The following is a 21,984-nucleotide window of genomic DNA, read 5'->3' as shown; positions in this document are numbered from 1 at the left end:
TCTACAAACATCAAACACTTAAAAAACAAGTGGGTGGAAAGGAAGAAATAAGGCCTATGCATCATATAGGGTATTACAACCAAAATCTACTTCCAGCTCCTCCAGGTTTAGAGGATCATGGAGGTGACTTTCTTAATACTGAGAGTAAAAAAAACTCAACCTAGGGCGGGGAAGTACAGCCAGCTCACCACAGCAGTAGCTCAGGAATTAGAAGGCCTGCTTTCAGTAGCCTACACTGGCATACTATTCCAGTGCAAACTGTACGATTGGCTTAGTCTTGTCTTAGTATCCTATTAAGTACTGCTTTGTGTATGTTGTTAGTAAATTAATTACTTGAACACAGTGTTCACACTTGACTAAATTTGAAAAATTAGGAAAGGATTCAGAACAGAGCTAGGAGAAAGATTTGAAGATCTAAAAACATGCCTTATTGCGAGAAAGTCAAGACACTCCAATCTTGTTCTTCCCAAAGAAGGTCAAGATCTGCACTGATCACAAGTATCTACAAAGGAAGATAATTCAGACAGTAAACAGCTCTGCAGCCTTTTTTTACAAGGAAAGGCATAGCTAGATCTATTTGTTGGAAAATTACATTGGATAAGTTCAGGTTAGCAATGAATGCAAAGCTTAACAGATTTTATGTAACTATACTAAGAAAGGGCATGTCGAGCTCCCTATTGTTCAAAACCTTTAAACCAAGTTTACATCTAGTTTTAAAGAGAAAACTATAGCTAAAAAGGAAGCGTGGAATCAATGTACAGAAATTCCAAACACAAGTATCCTAGCATGAAGAATCTAAGACGATTATAATGGCCTTTTCTGGCCCTAAAAAAACCAAACCTGTAAAATATGTGCACCACAGATGTGCAGTAAAAATAACTGTGTGCTAGATTATGAGGCATTTAATAGTATGATAACAGGAAGCTCATTAGTAACTAAGAGTCAGGAATAAGTGTATTAATGTGTTTTATAACACTTGCAAGAAGTGATTTTCAGGAAGCCCACGTAAAACTGAATTAAAAAAAAAAAAAAAATCAACATTAAAATAACCTCATGTCCGCCAAGTCTAGCATGATAGGGACCCTGATGTTTTCATGCTAGGCTATCTAGAAACCCGATCGGCTTCTGCGGCCGCCGGTGCGGGGTCCGGCAGATGGACAGCTCCCCGAGTCCTGAACCGCCGCTCTCCCTGTGCTGGCGCGGCCGCCTGGAATCCTTCCTCTAGTCCCAACATCCTTCTCCCAGCACAAGGGAGCACGTACAGAGGTTTACCATGAAGAGAACCTAAAAAGCCTCCTCTAACTGCTCTGCAAGCAGTGTGAACAGACTTTAAAAGGAGCTCTGATAGTCTGCTCTCCAAAAAGTATTTCTGATGTGGAGATAGGCTTTGAGGCATGGGAAGAAAGCGCAAAAGCTTTTCTCCTTTTCCAAAATTAAAGCTGGGTTTAAGTTTAAAAACAAGCATCTATTGCCTCCCCTCATTTGAAAATACATAACTGAACAAAAGAGGTGGAGTATGACTGCAATTCAATACAGGCGTTTGTGGATGCCCTGATGTGTATTTTCAGTACTAACATGAAACAAAGCAGTTTAAATACAGCTTCTCAACAGCTGATCTTAAAATTTAAACAGGAACACAGACAAGCACATTACAGTTGTGAAAGTGTTTTCAGATTCTTTTATAATGAATTTGTAACAGCTGATTACGATTTTGAAAATAAAGCTTACAAGTAACCACAGGGATGTTCCATAGCTACTGATTTTGCTAATGTGTAGGCACAAATGGGCACATCTAAATCAATATAGAAAATTCTAAGATCCAGATAAGCAATTACATAATGTAAAACCTTTCCTCTCCAGATCATTACACTATTTTGTCTAAATTTTGCACAGGTGAGCAGTTATTTTAACACTGGTTGCACGACTACCTCAAAAACCTATGTAATTAAACTACATCACCAGCACTAAAAATGGTGTGACAGAGGAAACTCATGGAGAAGAAGGGAAAAACACGAGTCTTTATTACAGATTGAGTCATTAACCCTCTGATAGATCATTCATCTACACAAGCACGGCACAAGTTGTTTCAGCAGAGGAAGCATCTCAAACAATTGGCCACTAAAAGGGTAGCTTATTCAAGAAAGCTTAAAAGGTAAAAAGCACACATCAGAGGAAAAAGTGGCTTTGGGTAGCTTTTAAGGTCCCTCAAAACTTTGGGCTTGTTGAAAAGGTAAATAAATAAACAAACAAACAATAACTTTTCACTTCAAGCATGAATCAGTATTTTCCTCATGCTATGAGCCCACTAATAAACTGACATTTGTGTATTTCCAAATCCCAATTTAACTACTGGATGGAAGTCTGTTTTTCAGCCATGTGAACCCTTTTACAGGACTTGTGCAATACCAAAGCCCTCTTTTTGAAACACCGCATTCTCATGATGGACAATACTCTGATACCATGGTAACATACAATTTTAAAGGTATGCAGCACAAACAATCCCAAAATTATTAGTTGTGAGTGCTATTTAGCAGCCATGAAACTGATCTTGAGCCTCCTCCCAAATGCTGTAATGTCATATAGTTCTGCTGATTTTTTGCCTCAAATGTCCAGAGCCCAGTGGTGCTAGGCTTACGACCCCTTGGCACTGGAAAAAAAGCGGCAAGAGGTGTGCCACATCCCTCCTCCAGCTACCCAGGAAAGCGCCAGAGCAGAGCAACCAGCTATGCAGGGACAGGGTGCCTGTGAACCACAGCATAAGGCTGGGCTGGGGGTAAAGACAATGATTTCTGCACGAAGTGCCACCCTTATGCTGCAGCCTCCATCCATGGGATAAAAGGCCATGCAAAAAGATCCTTGTCCCACTTCCCTTCTTCTGCCTGTCCTAAAACACAAGCCCTTAGAAACGGTACCAGAGATGTCTACCAATATATGGTATTTGGCAATATACTGCTGTTTTCAGTATTTGTACTGCAAAAGGTTAACACTTGACAGCCATCACTACTACAGTCTGGCTTCTTTCTCTGATTCACCTGCCACTTGTTGGTGTTTGCCTACATATAACACAGAAACACCGCACTCCGCAGTAGCTCAGTGGTTTACTCCTGGCGGTGGCCCCGTGACGATGACCATTTAGTTAGCTAAGCATGCTTTTGCTTCTACCAAAAATGGCATCTCACTCTCACTTTTACAGAGCCGATTACAGGCGTCCTCCTCATTCAGACTCACTTGTGCAAAAGAACGCACCGAGACGCAGAGCTCTGCCTCTACAGGGACTAGGACAGTGCTCTAGTCACATTTGCACGTGTTGTCTGTTTTATCAAAGTCTCGCCTCAGCTTTACTGCGTGTACTTTATAACCGAGTAATCCACAAATAAGATTGCTATTACTAGTAGCAAGAGACAGGGCAGCATTACGTACACTTCAATACAATCAACTGTTTTCCTCTTCTGAGACAAATAGCCATCTGACTTGCAGCAGTTAAACTGCCCACCATTTACCTCCACTGCAAAATTACCAGGAGATAAGAGGGGGGAAAAAAATGCATTGACTAAAATTAGTCACTCATCAGGCACCAACCCAACAATCTGCAGAAACAAATTCTGTCTCCAAAATATAAATCCAATTATTAGTATTGGAAGTGCTTCTACAATTGGGACCTTTACTATTCTGCAATTTTTCAGCTAGAGGATTTGCCACAGAATTGTTCTTTCTTCACAGCACTTTGCTCCATGCCAGGTTACTGTGTCCCTCTCCCCTGGCAGCACTAGTAAGAAAAGGCCTCAACTACAAGAAATGCATGTAAACTTACACACTGCCATCTTCTTTGTTTTTTAGGTTGTCAGTGTGAACTCTCTTACCCGTTTCAAAAGGACAGAATGTCAGCTTTAGAGAAGAATAGAACACTAGTAACTTTAGCAGATAAAATAAGCACATATTATGAGAGACAACTATGTGCACTACTTTCATCTCCCTCCTGGGTTAAGGAATATTCACTGCCCAGCTGCATTACAGAACTTGCCAGAGGGCAAGTAGGTGCTATCAGAATACTCTGGGACAAATTCTGCTTAATCAGATTTCCAATTTGAAAGTGAAACTGCATAGTTCGTACTACACAGCGACAAGAAAACTGAAATTTTGCAAAGTATGCTGTGTTTACTTATAATTTTACTTCTGTGAAAACTCAGTTATGGTCTACTACTTTACTATAAACTATGCTGGAGAAAATTCACGGGGATGATACATATATCTGAAAGTCTATTAGTCATGAACTACTCTAACTTTTTTAGGAACTTATTTTTACACCACTATGGAAGATTCCAAAAACAGTTTTGCAATGCTTACTGTTATTATGCCTTACAAATTAAGTTGCGGGCTGAAAGCTGCATGAAGTCAGCGTTAAATCAGTCAGGACTAAGTTTACACCTTCATTTTAAGTATAGGACTGGAAATGAAAGAACTATGCGTGGGGACAGTTACAGTGCAATTTGAAAACATCCCGTTCACCAAAATTAGAAAGAATAGGAACGGAAGCACAAGACAAACACTCTTTGAAACTTTCACATTCCTAGCAGCTCACCAACACTACAGAAAACACAAAACTCCTTATTTGATGGAAATACAAAACATCCCCTACTTGCACCAAACCTAGGTAAATACAATCCTTAGGGGCAAGGTCAGCACAGCAGAAGCCTATTACCTTCACAAATACACGCGCTGTGTGTCTGCTTCACCTGCCAAGCAGATACCATAACAATGACACTGCTGGCAAGGGTCTGCGGTATAACACAATCCTAAGCGAAACTGAGTCACACGCTCTATTCCAGTATCTGTTACAGGTGAAGCAACAGACCTGTCAAATCTTCCCGATGCCGCTGCAGGCGATAGAAAGGTAGCAGAGATGAAAAATTTATTTTTCATACTTTACGTTAACTTCTTGAAACACACAGTACTGTCCCTGGAAGATGGGTAAGGCAAAACGAGGGATAGTAATTTAAACACCGTGCATTCTAGTGAATAGGGAAAGTTGATTCAATAAGCAATAAAATGCTGCTAGTTATTAATTACGGTTGTCTCAGTTGGTCCATGACTTGTATTAATCAGATTGTAATGCGGTACAGCGTACATGACTGAGCTGTACCAAATTGAGAGCGTCAGTTCTATCCTTAATTTACAATGATCCTTCATAAATCTGTTTGGTTAACACAACGGCACTGGCCACGTAGGCATATTAACCTATTTTTCTCCTGACAGTTGTTGGAGTTGTAACAAAGACCCACACAGAGTAGTCAGAAGCAAGATTTCGACTCTGCCTCACCTCTCTCTGAGAGTCTTGTGATACAGAAATAGCTGGCATGTTCATGAACTCGCATGGTGATGCGCATAACAGCGTCACCAAAAACGTAAGTCTACCCTGTTGTGTGCACATTTATCAAAACTACGAAATGCCCTAGTTTTAGCTTGGGATGTATTTACAGTTTGTAAGAAGACATCTCAAGATAGCGTGTAGACACATTTTACATTGAATAATTTCCTCTTCTGTAACACTCAGGTACCTTGTGTGTGAATCCATATACACAGCAACACCTGTATCTTTTTCATCTATACCTAAGTTTTTATTTAATCCTTGTGTGCACTGAAAATGACATCCACACAAACCCTACATAGATGCGTAGGTCTGTATGCATGCAAGCATATATTTTCATACTGTCTTCCTATACAACTAGCTTTCATCTACTGACACACAATACAGGGTCTTTGAGCTCTTCCCTCTGCATTTATCAGTGCCCCCTAGATGCAATGTGCATGCCCTAACCCCCCCAGTCCTTCAGAGGTGCTCGCACTGTACGCAGCACATGCTGCCAACACACACGCCCTCCTTCCCCCCTAGGACGACAGAAGGGACGGGAGCACTGGGCTACTCACCCCTTCCCCGGGCCAGGGGGCTCCTTCCCCCGCACTGCCCTCACCCCCGCAGGCAGGGCAGGCTGTCAGGCGTGCCCCGCACACTCACGCCCTCCCCTCCCCGCCCGGCTCCCGGTTCCCGCGCCCCCGCCCCGCACCCCGCCCGCCCGGCAGGTGACGCCCGGCCGGCCCCGCCGCCTCACCCGGGCGGGGCGGGGGGCCCAGCCCCGGCACCCCCGAGGGCAACGGGGGTCGCACCCTCGGGAGGGCGCTCCTCGCCCGCCGCCCTCCCCGCGCCACCGGCTGGGCCGGGGCCTCGGCCGAGGGGGGCGGCGGCGGCGGGGCGACGGCGGGGCGGGGGGGTGGGGGGGGCCGGGCCGGCCCGGTTGCCAGGGAGGAGGCTCGGGCTCCGGCCCCGCACAGCGCCCGCGACGGGAGGGAGGGAGGCGGGCCGGCGGCGGCGCGCGGCGCGGGTGTCCCGCCGGGGGAAGGGAGGCGGGGGCGAGGGGGCGGCGGTGCCGGGAGGGCGGCGGCGGCGGGGGCACGGGTCGCTACTCACTCTCGTCAGGCAGCTGATCGAGCTCCGCCATCTTGAACGAGCCGCGCCGCTTTTTCAAAGGCTGCCTGGCGCGGTGCATTCTGGGGGAGGAGACGGGGCCTTGCGCGAGGCGGCGCTGCCGCGCGGGGACGGGGGCGCGTGCGCGGAGGGGGGCGGGTAACGGGCGTTCGCCGCCCTGAGGAGCCGGCGGCGGCGGCGGCGGCCGGGCGGCTCACTTCGGGCTGCCGGGGCGTCTGCGGGGAGGAGAGGGGCTTCGCCCCGATCCGCTTCGGTGCGAGGGAGGAGGGGGACGGCACCTGTGACGGAGACCGTACGCTACCCCCGCGGGCCTCCGGGACGCTGGCTGGATGAGGGGGACTGGCGGTTGCGGGTGGTAGACTGTCGCTTGGTCCAAAGGGTCACCCCAACGTAGCCGTGCTAGTTTACTGCCTTTAAACAATCCCTCTATTATATCCATCTTCCTTTATTAAATAATTTTTTTGCTAAACTGTACTTCTTTTCCTTGTCTCTGCTTTTCCCTGTTAGCTGTCCCATGATTGCAAAGGTTGAGGCTTCAGGAGGAGTAAGCGATAAGAATAAACACCCAGCATGATCAGCCCTGGCCCTGTAGCGTGGCCTACGGCACTCCTCCTGAAAGGCTCACCCAGTCCAAGGCTTGAAGGTCAAGGTCTCGCTTGTCCTTGCCCAGCGGGAGGGAGAGAGCCGCCAGGCCACTGGCAGCACCGGGCTGTTGCCTAACTCACTCCTTGTCTTGGTCCCCAGCCATCCCAGCTGAAAGCTTTCTGCCAGCTGCAGAGAGTGTTTCTTTGTGTAGTCCCCCCTTAGGTCCCTGCACCACAGTGAATTTTAAAGCTGCTGCATCAAAAACCTATAAGCATGGAGGGATTATCGTAAACCACAAGCAGCTTAAATGCTTATGGACCTGACTCTTTACCTGTGCTGGGCTTTGACAACAGTACCTACTGCTACTTATACCAACCAAAATTCCTTATTTTTAATATATGAAAATGCAAAATTGATGTTCCAAATAAATTAACAATATATCTTAGTCAAGACTAAGTCAGTGTCACATCTTAAACATCTTGCCAACAGCACCATGGTGTAATGCAAAATGGAGGCCATGCCTGTTTGTTTGCACCTCTTTAAAAGCATCTAGGTGAAACAAAGGATTCTGCAAAACACAAGAAATGTGTATCGTGGGACATGGAATGGGAGTTTTTAATTTGTGTTCTTAATTTGCTAATGAACTCTGATGACTAGGCACTCTAGCAGGTTGAGAGGGGTGGGATATAGGTCATGTTATTAAACAATTTTAAAAAAATAATAAGAATCAATACTGCCCTTGTGCTTAAGAGTTTCTAAAAGAAGCAGCAAACTGAGTAAAATCCTTTAGAAATGCCCCCAGGGCTTTCAATGTACATTGTAGCAGAGTCTTTCAAAAAAAAAAAAAAAAAAAAAAAGACGAAAAGCCAAAGCCTAGCATGCATTTCCACCCCCTCTTCCAGGTCATTTTGAACGGCTGCTAGAACAGCCTGCCTTCCCCTTAGCCCCCAAAGGGCCCAAGGCGCTTCAGCAAGAGCTCTCCCTACTGCACAGCACAAAACAAAGCAACTACAGCAGGCAGATGCAAAGCAGCGTAGGCATAACACTAAATAAACTAACAACAAAAAGCAACAAACAGTCATCTGTGCTATTTCAAAAGGCAAAAACTACACAACGTTAAACCCTGCACAATTTTCCCTGTTAACAAAACACCTCCCGCACCCAAAAGGCCTGACATGGACCAGACCACCCAGGCTCAGGTAAACAATAACATGTTAATGACACTAATACTTCTTCTGTCTTTCAGCTAGGCTCCCCCTGTTCCGAGGGTTGAATGTTAATGCTCAACTAAGAGTGGCGACATAGACTTCCGCAGCTGACAGAAGACGCTGATCACCAGCGCGATTTTTTACTGCTGCCTTTTGTGAACCTTGTCATCGGGTCTCACTGTGGTGAGAGCGGCGGTTGCCCAGCGCCACCCTGATGCTCGAGCTTCCACAAAGGCAAGGGGTTTTCAGGGGAGGGAAGAAAAAAGTTTTCACAACACAATCACATTTTGCAACAGTCCCCAGAGCCTGAATTTCTAGAAGGGAAATGAAAGAGGAAAAAAGAAACGAAAAACCCCCAAAGCCTTTCAGGGCTTCTTTGTACATTGTGATAAAACTAGAAAACAGATGAAAAAGCTAAGAGAGATTTCTCCCCACCCCTAACACCTCCTGCTGATCATCTTAAAAATGACCAGGTCAGAAGGCAGAATCCAGGTCCCAACAGCACGATGGTGCGTACTCCCTCATTTAATTCCAACAGCTGCATTTGGAAAATATTTAGCAGAAGCTATTACCATGCACTGTGCTGAAAGGGTAACAATCACCACTGTATTACGAGGACTCCTGCTATAAAAGACCTTTTACATCTTGGCCTTTTATGAATGCTGCAGTATCTCTATATTCTGGGTTTTCATTTCTCCTGTGCATGCTGTTTCCACGTCACACAAACACAACCCTGTCTGACAAAGCCATAGCCAGCACCATTTGACAGCATGCAGACAAATACACAATGTTTTCGGTGCGTCCTTTTAACCATTCTGGCAAATTTGCGGTTTGCACTTGGGTGACATGGAAATGACACAAGTATTCCGACAGACAGGCACGGTGACCGGGAACACCTGCGCTCCTTGCTAACAGCCTGCCGTTAGGTACTGCTGACTCACCTGCCTTGCACAGGTGGGGGGAGATCTTTAAGCTGGCTGCACTCATGCCATTCGCTTTCCCAGAGGGTCACGTTAGGCAACTGCTCCTAACGGTGCGCACCAAAATGCTGCAGAAAGCACTTCCGCGCTCCCGTTTCTCCTTAATTACTGCAGATGATACTAAGACATGGGTTACACCACCTACTACTCAACGCCTACAGAGTCTTGTCCGCACAGTGCAGGTAGCGCTACATCCCGGGGACAGGAGGCGGCGAGGGGGTCGTTGTCTCGCCTCCCCCAGGCAGGCACTGGTAGTAGGAAGAAAAGCACAGAGGGCTGGCAGAGGAGCATGCTCTCCAGTCACTGAAGCGTGTTCTTGTGAAGTCTGAGTCCTGCTGCATTAATCACGTTATGAAATTAGGATTTGTAATGAGGGGGCGGGGGAAGCAGTAGTTCCCCCTTCAGCTGTTGGGAAGCCATTCCTTCTTCTCGCCTTCAGACTGCACTTGCTTATCTCACTGTCTGTGAAAGTGACCCGTAATGCCCACTGGCTCACGTTGCTACCTTCACACTGGAACAAGTGAAAACCAGCAAGTCATCTTGACTGGGATCTACATTTGCATTTCTTCTCATAGGTGCCACTGCATCTCCAAAATGATCACTTCTGGAGAAGCAGCCTGGCATTTATTTGAAAGTAAAAGGACACACAAGCTCTTGGTCAGATGCCTGTACCCATAACAGTGGAAACTTTTTTTTTATGGGCATAACAGGAGTAAGAGTAAAATGGACTAAGTTAGGGGCCTCACCGCATATATAAAAGCAATTCAAGCAAAATACTAAGTGGGATATAAACTGGCCACAAAAAACACTTTAGCAGAAAATTATGTCCCCACAACTCGTAGAGGGAGGTCTGGAACAGACTTCCAGAAAGCAAGCTTAAGCAAAGACCTCAGTAGTTATAAACACTGCAGGACTCATTTAAAAACATGAGTACAACTCTTTATGGTATTGAGAAAGTTTGATGTGCCCAGAGGTCTTTTTCACACATAAATTGTTTGTTCCCCCCCCCCCCCCTTCCCTCTGATTAGAAACAGAAGGGGGGGGGGGGGGGGGGATTTCCTTAAAGGCCGCACCAACTGATTTAGATTGTTTTATGGCTAAAGTATGGGGTTGGGTGATCCGTGCTGTACTTTTTTCTCAGCCACTTCTTTCCTGCATGAACTTGGGCAAGTCACAAACAATTTACACCGATCGCCAATCAGTAAGCCTAGGCTGGCTTCCTTCAGTTTACCCAATTCATATAAACTGCATGGACTATCTTAACATTTGCAAGCCATTGTACAACAGAGCCTCCAGCCACGCTAAATAAAGATAAAATGGTTAAATATTTATACACTGCTGCTTTTTGTAGTTTAACATTTAGATCAGGAGTCATTCCTCAACATCCCCCCTCCAAAAAAAAGCAGAGGATGTCGTGGGACCTAATGTCTTGACAACTCGTTCCTTTCAAGTAGTTTTGACAGAAACTATTCATCCAGCTCTGCTTTGCGCACATACTCCACAAGTAACGCCTTCAGTGGTTGTCACTGTGCCGCTCTTCTCAGCCTGGCCCCAGGGAGAGGCTGGCTGCGCGCCGGGTCACAGCGGCACCAGCGCCCGCGTTCAGGAGAAGCGGGCCCGCTTTGCGGTCGGACAAGCTGGCAGCAGAAGCAGCACCCTGAATTCACGTTGGATTCCACTGCAGAAAGTCCTCTCCCACTGTATCTTTTACTGCTGTATTTGCGAGGTCAGAGACAGCTTGGGATATACTTGCTTGTGCTGCAATTATAACTCAGCACTACGTACACATTGTAAAACACTCCTTGCACTATATTGCACTTACAGCCGTACCTTCGGGCAGGACAAGAGGTCTTAGAGCAAAAGGGAAGTCCGAGCCACCTCTGGCACAGGTGACAGAGGGAACATCGAAAGGATTGACCTTTAATTCCTGGTCCCAAACCGAACTGTAAGCTGTTTTTTTTGGGTGGGGGTGGAATTCTACCTCACAAGTAAACCGAACCATTTCTCATGTTCTCTTTCAGAGACTGACAAGATTACACTTATGTCTTAAATGACTGACCCAAAGTTTCTGTTGGAAGTGAAACAATGATTAGCCACGAGCTAAGCTACTGAAGAACCAGAAGACCAAGGCCACTCTCTTCACTTCCTCTCAAATCCATGAGCACCAACCTCAACTGATTCTCTTGTGTTCAACTGTCATACGACTTACCCAGTCCTTCCACATTTCCTTCTCTCCCCAGCAGCAGCTGCTCTGTTTTCCATCTACCACTCTTCATCCTCCTCCATGGGTCCTGGAAACAGCTGCACCATAAGCAACCACTCTGGCTTGGAGCTCCTCTTTCAAAAGGCACCGGGGCATCACAACGATTTAGGAAACGGATCTGTTTTTTCCATGCAGGTTACCAAAGACTGAAGCTGCAACCGTCAGAATGAGCTCAAACTGTCCCTTCTTGGGAAGGGAACTGTCATAGTGGAAGAGATACTGAATGCACTGCCCATGCAGAGCTGTCCCTGGGGATCAGCCAACTTGCCCTAATAGCCAAGGGAAATCAGTAATTTTTGAAGAGAGAGAACTGATGTTGCACGATCGTAAAGTACTCCCATATTGCTCAATGACTTACTGAACGTGAGTTGGTTTAAGAGAAATAACAAACATCACTGAATATGGAAATTGTTAGTTTATATTGAGGTTTCAAGACAGGGAATTCAAGACTACCCACAGAGCGGCAATATATCTCACTCCAGGTCATAATGAGTGAAGCTTGAGCCCAAACTCAACTTACGGCTTTGTTCGGACTTGAGTCTACAACAACTGACTTACATCACATTGAAGTTAGATATTTAAAGGAGGTTTATTGGGGCTAATACTGAATTCAAACAGCCACAAGTTCATTTTCCATGTTTACCACACCAACTGTTGACAGATGAAGTCTCAGTGGAAAGTCCAAATTTTCATTTCACCGTGACTTTCTGAAACATGACTACAGATTTCAATATTTGGCATTTGATCTTCAGAGAAAGATATCATGTTTAAGAACATTCTACCAAATACATTTAAATCATGACTCAAAACCAAAACAATTTGGAAGTTTTGAAACATAAAGCTGTTAGTATGAAATTAGCTTTTATTTTTTACCTCAAAATAAATGCACATTTATCATTTATTCAAATGAAAACTGAAAAAGGGGTGTCTTAAGCAAGAGGGAACCTTAACAGAGCAAATATCACAAAACATCCTCAAGTTCTTTCTCCTGCTATTGCCCAGCTCTGTTTGGCTAAAAACACAAGCTTGATTTTTTTTTTTTGTCAGTTTGGTCAATTAAAAGAAACACTTGAAAAGCCCCAAAATTAGAAGTGGTATAAAAGAAAACCAGGTACTCGTTCTCATCAGAATTCAGGTCCATGTGTTGCCACACATTCATATAAAACTTTCACTACGTGTTGTACTAAATAGGATTTAGTAACCTGTTCTGCAGTTTAGCTCCTGATATTTTGGTAAGAGAAGTCAATGCATAAGCATGTCAGAAGTCAACGCTATAGTGTAACTACAGTATAACTCTAACAGGGCTTCTAAATACTATTCACCAGAGTGATGTCTTATAGTTGAATTTCAGTTTCAGCAGGTACTTCAGATTTACCTGAGCAACATCATACACAATATATCTGGGAAGAATGTTAAGGAATAATTACAGTTGTTGACATTAATAACACAGAAAAACCTCAAAACACAGTCAAACTTCACCTTTGAACTTAAGTCACCATACAGATGCCTGTGTGGTTAAGCAGTTCTAACAGCTCGAACAGCAAATCTTTAATTTGACTTTTCTTTGAATCTGAAAATGTTTTATACAATAGTTAAAAACAAGAAACTAACAGTCATATGGAGAATTAATGGTGGTGCAGCAGAAATCCTGAGCGACAGGCAGGTGAACTGACTTGGATAGGGGGCTGTAAGTCTTGAAGATTATTTTTGGTCAGCCAGAGCCATAACACACAACATCTCTCTCACTGTCTAAACAGTGCAGCAACATAGCCTAGATGAGATCTGCAGTTACAGACCTGGCATCTACAATTATAATTATAGCTCTATTTCTACCTTCCCGCAGAAAGTCATTAGTGTCGTCTTAATTTCCCACTAAAAAACCCAAACTGAATCACAGAAAAGAGCTCTACAATGGTTAGCAGTGCTTACACATTCTATGACCACACCATTTTATTTTTTCAGAAGACAGTTGCAGCTCACCTCTTTGCTTCTCAATGCTTTAGGCCTCAAACTTACTTCTAATCCCAATTTTAGATGAAAAGCATCCCCATTAAACACAGTGTAAAACAAAATGAATGTACATCAGGTTACCTCAATTAGTTATTAACTGTATTATATTTTATCATCTGACCAAGACAGATGTTATATTTAAGAAAAATCAAGATAAAAACAGTGTTGCCATGAGTTCTGTTGCCAAGACTGCTTGTAAGAGGAAAACAGCTTACCGAGAGAAAAGACCATTTCTACACAAGCCAGAGGTTGTATTAATGGGTTACTCGCTTCACTGGCAGCGAAGAGATTCATCTGGGACCTTAGACATCACTTATTCTTATGATCTCCTGTGAATGTTGAGCACACATTCATTTGGGGGCACTTCTGCCTAGAAAGAGGCTTAATGGCTCCACCTGAGGTTTAACCTCAATACTTGCAAAGGGTCTGGGGAACACAAGAGAAGCTGTGTGAGGAGAGACTCCATCGAGCCACACAGAGCTGGCTCCCCCACCTCCTCCTGGCCAAGCTGGCCAGCCACAGCACCACGAGGAAGAAACCAGACTGGAGCGATGCAAAACAACCAAAGGTTGCATTCCCCTTCCCTTGTCCTGGCACATCTCTGGGCAAGGCATTACTGGGCAGTGTTGCCTGGCCACTCCAATGCCTTCAGGTATTGAGTCCTGTTGGGGCAACAGCTATTTGCTACGTGTATCGTTTCCTTTTTTGCAGAATGACAATTTAAGAGCGACAACTGTAAAATCAGCTCCCTTGGAGAAGAGACTCTAAATTGCCTGCGAGTACTCCAAAGCAGATCCAAAAGAAACAAAACACAGTGCGCCAAAACTCCTGACTGACATTAGCGAGGTCCTGCTAAACTCAGTAACACTCAAACACAGTGTGCAGCCATCATAATAGCAAAGGATACTCATTATACAGAAGACAGGTATCATTAATTCCTGTTGAGATCCCATTCCCTAAGGGAACCTCTACACCACCAAGGGTGGTAGTGGCTGTGGGATCAGGTGCAGTTTTGCCCAAGCCTAGAAAGGGAAAAAAACATTAGTTACAAATCTAGAAGGCAAATACAGACTTTGCACATAAAGAAAATGACCGAGCCAGCCAAATATTACTTCACGTATATTTTCAAATGCTGACCAAGTGCAAAAGTATCTTAAGAAGAACACAAAGGGTATAGACTGTTTATTCAATTCAGCATTACCATACTAATGGTAGTCATACTCTGCTACATTACAAGTGAGAACTGTAGACTTTTGGCTGTTAATTGTCTAATCAAAGCTAAAACAGACCAGACTTATAGCTCTCATATCCTAGGTCCATTAACGAAAACATGCACATTGCAGCATTTTCAGAAAAGTGTTAACAAACCGATTCTTATTCTCTTTAAACTCTTCAATACAAATCCGATTTGACATCCATAATAGTGTGAGTAGTATGTATTGAAAAAGATGCTAAAATCACATTTTATTTTATTTTAGGTGACTAATTTCTTAAGCCTCTCAAATTGTTTAAGAAAAGCCACTCAATTAGTGAATGCTACTGTTCTCCGCTCTCCCATCTCAGTACAGAAGATAGCTCTCTAATTCAAGCAAAAGAAATGGTAATCATGGCTAAGTCTTTTCTCTCATCTCCTTTTTCAGTGCAATATACTGATACTTTCTGCAGATAGAAATGTGATGAGAACAGCTGTTCCATCTGAACTTTTATTCTTAGCTTTTCCCTTCTCTCCAAGCTTCTAAAGCACTTTGAAGACTAAACAATTATTCTTCTGATCTATCAAACCTCTCATCTTTCTTCTAAAATACATAGCATTGTTATGATGAAAGAGAGTAAGAAGTTGGAAAACGCACCTTACATTTTCTCTTGTGTAATATCAAATGAAAGTTTCCCCCTGAACTTCAGGCAACACATTAACTGCAGTCTTAAGCTTCCAAGCGCACTAACTCCCATTTCAAAACACCACATACACATATACAGATGCAACTATAAGGCAACATCATGCAAACTCTTAAAGGAAGTACAGCTATGAAATAACTATAGATCTCTACGCTAAGCGGAGCGCCACAACATGAGTTTGCCATCAATAACAGATCACCAATGACAACTACTAATGCTTACCTTTCACACTGTGTTTTCCCTTGGGCAATTTTGTTATGTGGGAAGCATTCTTTAGCTCATACCTGGACAGCACAAAGAATACACAATACCATTTTACATTCATCTTAAACTATCTTGGTGAAAAATCACTTTTTCTTCAGGCTCCACTCTATGGTGAGTTAATACAAAGTTCATTTGGAATCTACTCTTCTGGAACTCAACAGCCTTCCCTCTTTGTCTCAGTTACTAGTTTCAATGATATTGGCATTTAGTACAAGATTCTAGAACTGCAACACTGATTTTTTTTGCCCCACCAAATAGCTCTCATTTTAAGAAAAAAGAAAATTTTTTTCTAAAGAAATACAAAGTGCTCTTTCTTCACACTGAAGAAAAGGCTTGCAATTTTAGCATCACCTTCTACTATGATATATTAAGCACGTTCGGCAAATACTCTTCCCAAGTTACTTACATATTTCCAAGGGCAACTTCTCCCAGTAGTATTAAGCCTATGGGATCAGCTTGAGATGTGTGACAGTAGTTGGCACTCTTGGATACCATGTCTGCAAAATAGATGCCCTTCCCAAACATGTAGCCGGTCTGCAAGCAGCAAAAGAAAAAAAAAAAAAAAGAAAGAAAAAAAAAAAGAAAAAAGAAAAAAGATTGGGACAATAATACAAAGGCAGCATTGAATCCACCTGGTGGGGCTCCCAGGCGAGCAAAGCTGCAACTCAAGCTCTTGTGGACACCAGTCAGCAACCGACCCTGGACACACAATGTTCTCTGCATGCTGAGAGACAACAGCGAGCCCTCCCCACACAGACATTCTCCTATTTAGGTTGTCTCCGACTGCGGCCATCTCTGGACACAGGGATGGAGGCAGCCAGAGAAGCTATCTGTTCAACGTACCACAGGAGCTTCAGGGGGAGCTATCCGGAGACCCTGCGAGAGGATACCAGCGAAGTTGGTGGTGCGGGAACCGTGCCACAGCAGCTGGCGATTATGAAGCTGCTTAAATGGCTTGTAACGCTGACTCTCTCCTTCACGCTCAATCCTGAAGATCTTCAATGCAATAAAGGATAGGAGAAAAAGAACAACCAAGCAAATAAACCATTACCTTCATGCAACTAATCAGATGAAAAAAAAGTCATCCAGTCTGGAATATACACTAATCTGCCAGGAAAATTGATCTGATGGTTTTTAGTATTTGCAGTTTGCTATGTCATGCGAGCAAAAAAGAGGCAGCATTGATCACACAGTACTTGTTATTGATTACTTCTCCACCTTCCCTTCTGCGTTTTCATGAGACCATAGTTTTCTGAAAAATCATTCAATGAACTAAGACTCAATTTTAGAAGATGATTACTCCTCCACCTCCTTTATGAGGCCAATTAAATTAAAATAAAAACACCCCCCCAAAGACACCTCAGTAAGCTTAGACTCATCTCTGCTTACACTTTTGCTATTCTATTAAATAGTAGTTGGTCTATCAAACCATCCTTTCAACAAAGGAAAGTAGATAAGCTATGCAAAAATAAAAGGAAACTGCAAACAAGTTAACTTGGAGTCCATCTTCACAAACTTAAACCCCAGTATTGCCCAGCTTACATCCACGACTTTGAGATCATATGCGTTGTGAGTAGCAGCGTGAGTATTTTTCACATATTGTTTAATAATCTTGGCTTCTTCTGAATCTTTGTCAACAACCTGCAAAGAGGCAAACAAGAGAAGGTTCTTTAGCATACAAATTAGCAGGCTTCTTATAACATGATGACATCCACCCCAGGCTTGCAACTCCCCAGTTTAAGCCTCTTTTATCATTTAAGTGGAAATTTATTCCCAGCTAGAGAAGATGTACAGGTATACAGACTGCACTCAGTCACAGAATGTCTGAGATGGAAATTGAGATTACTTCCACCTCCCTTGCTCGAATAAGGGTCAGCTGGAGGAGTTTACCAAGGGCTGAGTCCAGTCAGGCTTTCAACACCTCCAAGAATGGAGCCTCCACAGCCTCTCTGGGCAACCTTTTCCAGTGTTTGACCGCCCTCACAGTAGAGAGACAAACAAAACCCCCAAATCAAACATCATCAGTAACAAAAGCTTTTTCTTTTGTTTAAATATAGTGTCCTGTATTTCAATTTGTACCCATTGCCTCTTGTCACTGGGTACCACTGAAAACAGTCTGCCTGTGTCTTCTTTACTCCCTTCCCCCTCAGGTATTTATAGACATTGATAAGATATCCCCTGAGCCTTCCTATCTGTCCATTAAAAAGCCCCAGCTCTCTCAGCATCTCCTCAAACCACACATGTTCCAGTCCCTTAACCATCTCAAGTGGCCCTTGATTGAAGTCATCTTTTTTAACGGTCACAGCTATCCACTTACAGTTTAGGCGATTTGTTATACTCCAAACTAACAGGACATCAGCTTGTACTCACATTCACTCATTTCCTTTACCTTAATATCAGTTCGAAGTTTTTCATAGTTGATGTCAATTGGGTCTTTATCTCCATCTTCATTTCCACCTCTGAGAAGGCTGTAAGCAACCTCAATATCAAGCAAGTTGTCCAACATCTGCACTTTAGCCTGAAGGATATACAGAGGTTATTTTACCTGTGCCTTTGACATGTTCAGAGTAACTCTGGAATATCCCAAATTATAAAAGTGTACATGAATTACTGGCCACACACTGCCATCTAAAAACAACAACACTGCCTTTTTTTTTTTTAAATATATATACTTAAATATACTAAAATATACACACACATATAGAGACCATAATATATAACATATATATCTTCTAATACCTTATATATATAAATTATTTGGGTATGTATACATACATATATGCAACATAAACAAACAAAAAGATACTCTGAAGAAAAACAAGCTTAACCTCATGAAAGCATGAGCTTAAAGTAAGGCTTAAAACCTCATTAATTCTCTGTGTTAGATGTCTGATATCAAATGTGTTGCCTGCAAACAACATACTGTTTCCAGGCAATACCTGAATGTATTCCAAGTTATTTAGGAGAGGTGGTTTCTTCATCCCGAAGTCATGAGGAATCAGAGTATAGAAGCGGTTGGAAAGGTCCAAGATCTGGGATTCTGAACCACTGTCAGAAACTGCCTAGACAAGACAACAAGCACCAAAGAAAATTACTGAGTAAGATTAAGTCTCCATAGCAATAGACACACACAAGATACTTGAGGACTAACACAAAGAAGCAGCAATACAAATGGTTTTAATGCTGACACTCTCACAGGACTAAAAAGGGCAATTCTGTTTAATTGTTTTGCATGTAGCAAGTCACAATACTTGCACAGAAATACAGAATTTCTGGTACGAGAAAAATCTAATGGGGATTATGTTTCTGGAAGGCAAAATAAAGGCTTCTGGATACGGAAGGGGTACATGTCCTTGGCAAGGTTCTTGTCCACTGTAACAACTGAAGTAAAACTTCCCATATCTATGCTTTGCCAGGGAGCCTGTGACAAAAAATGGGGTATACTGGTACACTTTTGCAAGCTGTTCAGGCAATACTATGTAGTGATTCTTGGAATGGTCCAGATCATGATGTGTAAATGCAGTAATGTCATCAAGCCAGACCCTTTCCTGTGTCAACTTAACCTTTATTCTCATGCTCAAACAGACTTCTCTGGGGTGGAAACACCAGCTCGCTACTAGATCAAGACACCCGCTTCATTTGCTCAACTGCCATTTACATCTGGCTCAGCCTGAAGTTTGTGCTACAAAAGCATGAAAGATACAAGTACTGCCCAAACTGGTGCAACAGCAAGAACTAGTTACCCGTGGAAGGCATATCCCTCTTCTCCAGTGAGAAAGCACAGATCTTTATACACACAGCTCAGCATTCACCCCAGCCCAAGCCCAGAACAATTTCTGAATTCCCGTCTTGCTCTAACATCTCTTTCATGCTCACCTGCTGAACCTCATTAAGGATGGAGTATGCACTCTGGATCTGTCGCTTGCTCAGTTTTCCCAATGGCATCTTCTGCAGGTCAATCTGATGAAGATTTAAACGATTAAAACAGGATTTCATTACACTGAAACCATTGCACCACTCCCTCTCTGGTTTCTAGGGAACAAATCTCTCCATCCTGGTAGGACCGACCACACGAAGAATGGAAACATTTCAGACTTGGTATTAATCTCTGTGGCTTGAGGAACGATGTCAGAAGGACAGCGCAAGCTACTGAGAAGACATCCTATAAACAATGGAATACTGCGATAGGAAACTAAGCATGCATGCTAGGGCAACATGAAAATAGGGTACTAAGTGTCTGGCTGGAAGTTTAATATTGACCTGGTGTAAGATGGATTCCTCAGTCACTTCAGTAACCATACATTTCAGGCTGGCAAAGAAGCAAACTGAATGAAATAATTCTTGTTCATAAAATCATTTGTGTCTCTAGGTACAACCTAGACACCTTCTTCCAACTTTACCCTACAATTATCAAGGATCAAATGCAAAGAGGTTATAAGATGCTTTGTATTCATTAATGAAAAACAAACCTCCCCAAAAAAGCAACTGAGTTAAAAGTGATGTCTTGGTTGCCTGCATTTATCCACTGATTTAATTTATATGTTGCTTTTGTTTGTGTATTGATGGATCTTGGGAGAGTTTTGGATTTGCATTAAATCCTTGCATTGTTAAGGACCATCTGAATGCAAAAACGTTTGACAAAAATCAAGGCTAATGGAGTCTTTTACAAAGATCATAGAATCACTAAGGCTGGAAAAGACCTCCAAGATCATCAAGTCCAACCGTTAACCTAACTGCCAGGTCCACTTCTAAACTATGTCCCTAAGCATCACATCCACACATTTTCTGAATACTTCCAGGGACTGCGATTGCACCACTTCCCCGGGCAGTCTGTTCCAGTGCCTAACCACTCTCTCCGTGAAGAAGTTTCTTCCTAATATCTAATCTAAACCTTCCCTGGCACAACTTGAGGCCATTTCTTCTCGTCCTGTAGCTTGCTGCCTGCGAAGAGACCAACCCCCACCTCGCTACAGCCTCCTTTCAGGCAGTTGTAGAGAGCAATAAGGTCTCCCCTCAGCCTCCTCTTCTCCAGGCTAAACAACCCCAGCTCCCTCAGCCGCTCCTCCCCAGACTTGGGCTCCAGACCCTTCACCAGCTTCGTTGCCCTTCTCTGGCCACGCTCCAGCACCTCGATGTCCTTCTTGTAGTGAGGGGCCCAAAACTGAACCCAGTACTCGAGGTGCGGCCTCACCAGTGCTGAGTACAGGGGCACTATCACCTCCCTGGTCCTGCTGGCCACACTATTCCTGATACAAGCCAGGATGCCATTGGCCCTCCTGGCCACCTGAGCACACTGCTGGCTCATGTTCAGCCAGCTGTCAACCAGCACCCCCAGGTCCTTTTCTGCCAAGGAGCTCTCCAGCCACTAAGATGATACATACACCCTCTGGACCCTTGACAGTACTCACTGCACACCCTGCAGGTGAAAGTAGCTTTTACTTAACCTGATGGGTTTATGATTCAGCTCAAGGACAGAAGACCCTATGAAACCAAGTATATCACGTACCATCTGGATAAGTTCCACATTATTTAGTCGTTATGGAACTAGGAAACCCAGCTTTATGCAAACCTTCTCTGCAAGCTGAACTCAGAGGCTCTTCCAAGCTACAGACGAGTGTGAAAGCCCTGAAGTGATTTTGTACGGAGATTTCCACCCTGTACTGGGCCTTAGGAGAATTTTCAGCTTTAGCTGCAGCTAAGCATACATAAAGCCAGATAATAAGAAAAGCAAAGATAGACTACAAGAGAGAAGACAGGCTTCAAAACTGATCATGTCCTGGCGACACGAGAGTCACAAAGCCAAGATTAATAACCTAATGAAAAACAACTTGCAAGAGATTTGTAGCTCCCAAACTTTCGGGGCCAATACTTTCTTGCTGAGTACCATCCATCTGTATTACCTAATTATTAGCGAAAAATCATGAAGGACATGTAAAACGGGCCATTTAACTTTGATGTGCAGCATAGCTGCAGATACCTGTACTAACTCTAAGTTACATAAACCTATAAACTAACACACATAAGCACTAACACCTATAAACTAACACATCCCCCAACAATGTGATTAAGTAATGTATCTCTTACAGAGCCCACATACAGCCAAAGGGCTGGAGTTTGTCTCTCCTATGAGTCATGGGAGGTGAAGAGAGCCCTGCAGAGCTAATATAAAGCTAAACTGCATCCAAAGCTTTATCATTAGATGCATCAAAAGAGCACAGCAGCCAAGGGGCTGGGTCTAAAACAACAGCACTGCAATTACTGCCAGATGCACTGAGGGCAACATGAAGAATTAGCTCC

The 21,984-nt window shown here is 43.6% G+C and overlaps 2 protein-coding genes across 8 annotated transcripts in view; both read right to left on the bottom strand.

Annotated features, from left to right (window-relative positions):
- LIN9 (lin-9 DREAM MuvB core complex component) overlaps positions 1-21,984 on the bottom strand; it is a gene marked incomplete at its 5' end in the record, with an annotated part of 274,917 nt that overhangs the window by 32,900 nt on the left and 220,033 nt on the right. For 2 of the 5 annotated variants that reach the window (XM_082305754.1, XM_082305755.1), the window contains one exon: positions 6,464-6,542. The exons of 1 other annotated variant lie outside the window; for it this stretch is intronic. In XM_082305754.1, coding sequence (XP_082161880.1) covers positions 6,464-6,542 — 79 coding nt within the window. Of the gene's footprint in view, positions 1-5,925; positions 5,966-6,463; positions 6,543-21,984 lie in introns of those variants that run through there. 2 more of the 5 variants (XM_082305756.1, XM_082305757.1) reach the window with 2 other exon arrangements.
- The window catches only part of PARP1 (poly(ADP-ribose) polymerase 1), a 35,275-nt gene continuing 25,105 nt past the window's right edge, over positions 11,815-21,984 (bottom strand). The window contains exons 13-21 of one of the 3 annotated variants that reach the window (XM_082305751.1): positions 19,564-19,647; positions 18,627-18,749; positions 18,077-18,205; positions 17,230-17,328; positions 16,531-16,683; positions 16,094-16,221; positions 15,646-15,707; positions 14,435-14,549; positions 11,815-12,917 (exon numbers count right to left, since the gene is read on the bottom strand). In XM_082305751.1, the coding sequence (XP_082161877.1) occupies positions 12,836-12,917; positions 14,435-14,549; positions 15,646-15,707; positions 16,094-16,221; positions 16,531-16,683; positions 17,230-17,328; positions 18,077-18,205; positions 18,627-18,749; positions 19,564-19,647 (975 nt within the window). In that variant the 3' untranslated portion in view covers positions 11,815-12,835. The remainder of the gene's footprint in view (positions 12,918-14,434; positions 14,550-15,645; positions 15,708-16,093; positions 16,222-16,530; positions 16,684-17,229; positions 17,329-18,076; positions 18,206-18,626; positions 18,750-19,563; positions 19,648-21,984) is intronic. The other 2 variants (XM_082305750.1, XM_082305749.1) reach the window with 2 other exon arrangements.

Source organism: Platalea leucorodia (assembly GCF_965183815.1).
Source record: "Platalea leucorodia genome assembly, chromosome: 3".
Classification (NCBI taxonomy): domain Eukaryota; kingdom Metazoa; phylum Chordata; class Aves; order Pelecaniformes; family Threskiornithidae; genus Platalea; species Platalea leucorodia.
This window is presented reverse-complemented; position numbering and strand designations above follow the sequence as displayed.